The sequence below is a fragment of the Helianthus annuus genome, chromosome 13 (assembly GCF_002127325.2).
Source record: "Helianthus annuus cultivar XRQ/B chromosome 13, HanXRQr2.0-SUNRISE, whole genome shotgun sequence".
NCBI classification, from domain to species: domain Eukaryota; kingdom Viridiplantae; phylum Streptophyta; class Magnoliopsida; order Asterales; family Asteraceae; genus Helianthus; species Helianthus annuus.
The window spans coordinates 946,229-950,689 of record NC_035445.2 but is presented as its reverse complement, the minus strand read 5'-3'; the positions used below and the strand labels follow the sequence as shown (position 1 = coordinate 950,689).

The 4,461-nt window shown below is 36.4% G+C and overlaps 1 protein-coding gene across 1 annotated transcript; it reads right to left on the bottom strand.

The window, feature by feature from the left end:
• Positions 1-1,715: 1,715 nt before the first annotated feature.
• LOC110897309 (expansin-A11) lies at positions 1,716-3,564 on the bottom strand. Its single transcript, XM_022144061.2, has 3 exons — positions 3,235-3,564; positions 2,544-2,865; positions 1,716-2,340 (listed from the first exon to the last, which is right to left on the bottom strand). The coding sequence occupies exons 1-3, from the start codon at positions 3,368-3,370 to the stop codon at positions 2,034-2,036; spliced, it is 765 nt and encodes a 254-aa protein (XP_021999753.1). The 5' UTR covers positions 3,371-3,564; the 3' UTR covers positions 1,716-2,033.
• Between the last annotated feature and the right edge of the window lie 897 nt (positions 3,565-4,461).

Below are 4,461 nucleotides of genomic sequence, written 5' to 3'. Positions count from 1 at the left end.
CACATGCAGTTAAGTTTATGATAATACTCAGATACAGGCATGCCATTTTGAGAAAAAGAATTAATTTTTTGATACAAATTAAAGACCACCGACCCATCAACTTTATCATAAGTTTCTTTTAGTTCTTTCCACACTACAGAGGCAAGCTTAGAATAAACATGACCCAAATATAACTCTTCAGACACAGAATTCAAAATCCATGTAAGAACAATAGAATTACAATGATCCCACTGTTTTCCTAACACTTCATCCTAGTAGGTCTAGCACATGAACCATCAACAAACCCTAATTTATTTTTAACTTGTAAAGCCAGGTTCATAGCATTAGCCCAAACATTGTAATTATCGGTGCCTTTCAGTTTAATATTAACAATGGTCAGATTAGCCGAGTCACTAGGATGAAGGTAAAGTGGGTCACCAGCATCAATTTTACTAACAAGGGTGCCACTAGTGGAAACAAGAGAATCATTATTCTTATCAGGCATGATAACAGACAGTCAAAGAACAGATCAACACAGATAATTAAACAGAAAACAAATAATCAATAAAAATGCAATAGAGTGAACCCTCTCTGTGTCCCAAATCAAACCGGTCTTTACTAACCCGGTATCAATATGCCTAGACACACTGACACAATGATGCAAAGAACAGAAAACAGGAGGAAAGGGTCAGAATACGCTCACAGTGGGTGCGGATAACTTTAGTGGATCAGGCTTGTAACCTTCACTTAGGGTTACAAGTAACTGATCAGAAGACAAATATCGAGGTCTGTTGGTTTGCCCTTAACAGAGACCAACGAGACCTCTTCACAGCACAGAAACGAAGCCTTGAAATTAGGGTTTGCTTCTTCAGTACGACTACAGCAGCCTCCAAGAGAGTGAACGCCACCAGACCCAGAATCGGCAGAATCAAAACGAAGCTACCAAGACTCCAGAAAACAACAACGGCTTTCAACTACCAAAACGGATTTGACCGGAAACCCTAGAACGCAGCGGATGACAGAACAGGAACCCCAAGAGCACCTAGTGCTCTGATACCAGGTCAAAGACAAGATATCACACAACAGAACAGAAAGACTTTATTAAAACCACCAGTCGGCGTGATTGATCCCAAATGGGTACAGAATTATTCCGGCTAAGTTACCGGTTTAATCTCACAGCCACTCAACTCAGATCAGTAATGATCTGTTACAAAGACAGTGATTAGAAACGGTCTCTATGACCTTCGAGACAGACAAAATTGAACAGAACCTTCTGCTGGTGTTAATCGCAGACTTGTGATGAATAGATGATGTACTGTTGTGTTGTTGTTGTTGTTGTGTAGAACCCAAAGCCAGCGACCCTATATAACAGACAAGGGCTTCTGCCCTAAGTTGACAAAGCCCAAAAGAACCAGCAGCCCAACAATGCTCCAAAGCCCAAAGACAGCTAGCAACGGTTATATGAAAGAAAAAAGGAAATGATTAAAAAAAGGCACAATATAAGGCAACATATTGAATTGAAAATAAACACGAATATTATGATATTTCAACAAGAATAGTTAGTTACACTTAGTAATGTGGTTAGATAGTTAGTTGTATTCTATTTTATATAAATTACATAGACCCACATTATTTTCTATATGTTACACCAATCCATTCGACAAATGCCGCATAATGAAATTATAGTTTGCAAGAAAGTTATATTTTGTGCAATAAAAGGAAAAGAATGAGACATATTTTTGAAGTCAATAACTTGTCACATTCGTATTAAATATAGGACTTTAGCCCATGCAAGAAAACAGTATAGAAAGAAGAATTATAGTGCTTCTTATTACATAATTACTGAAGAATACACAAGTATAACCAACACAATCTGGGTTTTCCGGGTTAGAATTAGAAAAACCCGTTTCAATATAGTTATTAAAACAACCACCTGACAAAAGAAAACCCGGCAGGCTGCTTCTATAAAAAGAGTAAGCACGCCGCTGCCTCTTTAGAAAACCCAAAACTCTAAACCCTGAAGCACAAGCACACAGTGTTCCTGTATTTCTCTTTTAGAATTGTAGACGACTAGAATAAGTTTGACCAAAGCCCCAGTTTGCAGGCACGATATTGGAGAAGGTCTTTGTGACACCATCCGTGGTTGTAACCATAAATGACATAGATTGGCCATTTAGATACGAGTTTGATTGCCAATTAGCCCCCCAATTTCTCGACATCGGCAACCATCCGGTTTTCGAGCCCTTAACCTTCACTGATTGAATCGCTCCGGCCCCACCAACATTGGTTATCAAAACAAGCTCAAAATAATCTCGTCCGTTGATAGTGAATCTAACTCCACCATGTTTCTTGCATGGGACTCTGAAAATCAATAAAACTATAAATATTAGGGACCTATGTGTCAAGTAGGGGTGTCCATCAGTTCGGTTTATTAAGTTTTTTTTTAATTTTATTCAGTTGTAAATAAAAACCAAACATAACTGTAACCGAAAAATGAATACTCCTAGTGTAAAGATTTAACGGCGAATAGTGTGAGAAAAAATAAATAGGAAAAGAGGGGTGACCTTTGGTAGATAACGGGCACGATTCCACCTTTGTAAATGCCGATTTTCTCCCAAGCAGGCTGAGCCATATCGAAATGTTGGAGTGGTGGGTTGCACCAACCTCCGGCGTTGCTAGGCTGAGCAAAGTTTGGTGGACAAAAGTTTGTGGCTGTAATGGTCACGGACACTCCTTTTCGGCACCACTTTGGGTCGGCTTTGTAGTCACATATGATTTTGTAACATTGTCCACAAGCCGCACCATCGTTGAAAAGAGCGGTACTCAATGCAGCGGTTCTTGTACCATAACCCGATGAGTACAAGTTGCCATACCCACAAGCCCCTCCTGCACAAATCAACCTTCAAATCAGCAAAAAAAAAAAAAAAAAAAAAAAAAAAAAGAAGTGGCAAACCAAGCTATGCAAGTTTCATGGGTTTGGCTTAGAGGTGACTACAACTTTTCTAGTTGTTAACTGCTAGAATGTGTAAAAAATGTTTGTCAAAGTACAAGTAAAGCTTTATTTAAATGTCAAAAATACCCTTAGCTAACATAAAAATAGATGAGTAAAAAAAAAAAAATGCTTCTTTGATAGTAAAATGTCTAAAATAATACGTACCCTATATTAAGGATAAAAAACCAAGAATAAAATGTTTAATGCCTATAAAATATAAGTTAACCATAGATGAACAACAGAACAAGTAGTTTCATGCTTACCCATTGTTCCGGAAGCATCACTGCCTCCATAAAAGGTTGCATGAGCTCTCATCCATCTCGAAGCAGTAAAAGCATCGGTATGAACAAACAAATAACATATAGCAGATAACAAGAGAAGAGCGCAAAATTTAGCCATTTTGGATCTTGAAAGGAGATTGATTAGTCAAATGAGGAATTAAGGAGAAGATGGCCAAGAAGATTAGAGGACGGGCTACTTAAATAAGGAAGGACCTACCCAACCCAACATCATCACATGTAAATCTGCAAGTAGAGAAGTTTAATTAATGGAGTATTATTTATTTGAATTAAAAAAATCCCTACACAAGGGTGAAGAAATTCTGAATCTGATTCAATCATTCCCACGTTCTATCTAACCATTTGTCTACATAGCATTCACATGGCATCCCATTAGAATGGATCAAACCTTCAAGACCATTGCTTTTATCATGTTGTTAACATCAAAATGAAAATTGGATTTGACATCACCTTTTAAAAATAAATGATCTCGTATTTTTGAAACATGACAAGTCAAGAGTCGGATTTTCTTGAACCAATATAATTAATTTTGTTTCATCCGATAGTGGGAAGTGGTTGCAATCTTGATGGGACAAAAGACATATTCATCAATTTTAGTGTTAGCTTGTATATAATATATCCGATTTCTCGTACTAATGAATATCGTCCGTTTTATTTACTTGGAGCCCACGATTTATTGGCCGTTCATTGTATCATCCAAATATTTTAACTGTCAGTTACATTTTTAATCTATAGCAAAATCACTGAAAATGTGTTGATTCATCCTAATATTTTAACTGTATATTACATTTTTTAATTTACAGCGAAATCACTGAAAATGTGTTGATGATATTTGATGTCAGACGCTCTTGTTCACGACAAATATGAGATTTGTATAAAGATGACACAACTCACAATTTTAGTGACAAGAAAAAAGTAATATCTTACACATTTACCACTTTAAAAATACTTGTTTTTCAAACGGATGCTTGTACCGGAGTAATCTATTTTTTATTTATTATTTAATTTGTATATTATTTATGATGTTATTTAGGGGTTGTTTGACAACTTTTGAACGGTTAACTGCTCAACCAGTAATAGGTCTGAACCATTAAGTGTTGAACAAATAAGATGTCTGAATCATTAAGAGTCAGTATAATACTTAACCATTCAGAGACAAATATCTGACCAACTCATATTAGAAGTTTTAAA

Bases quoted from the DNA above. Each gene is read 5' to 3' on its own strand.
- LOC110897309 (XM_022144061.2), bottom strand. From the start codon at position 3,370: ATGGCTAAATTTTGCGCTCTTCTCTTGTTATCTGCTATATGTTATTTG. The intron at 2,866-3,234 runs GTAAGCATGAAA...TGATTTGTGCAG, and splicing joins TGATGCTTCCGGAACAATGG to GAGGGGCTTGTGGGTATGGC. The intron at 2,341-2,543 runs GTCACCCCTCTT...ATTGATTTTCAG, and splicing joins GTGCCCGTTATCTACCAAAG to AGTCCCATGCAAGAAACATG.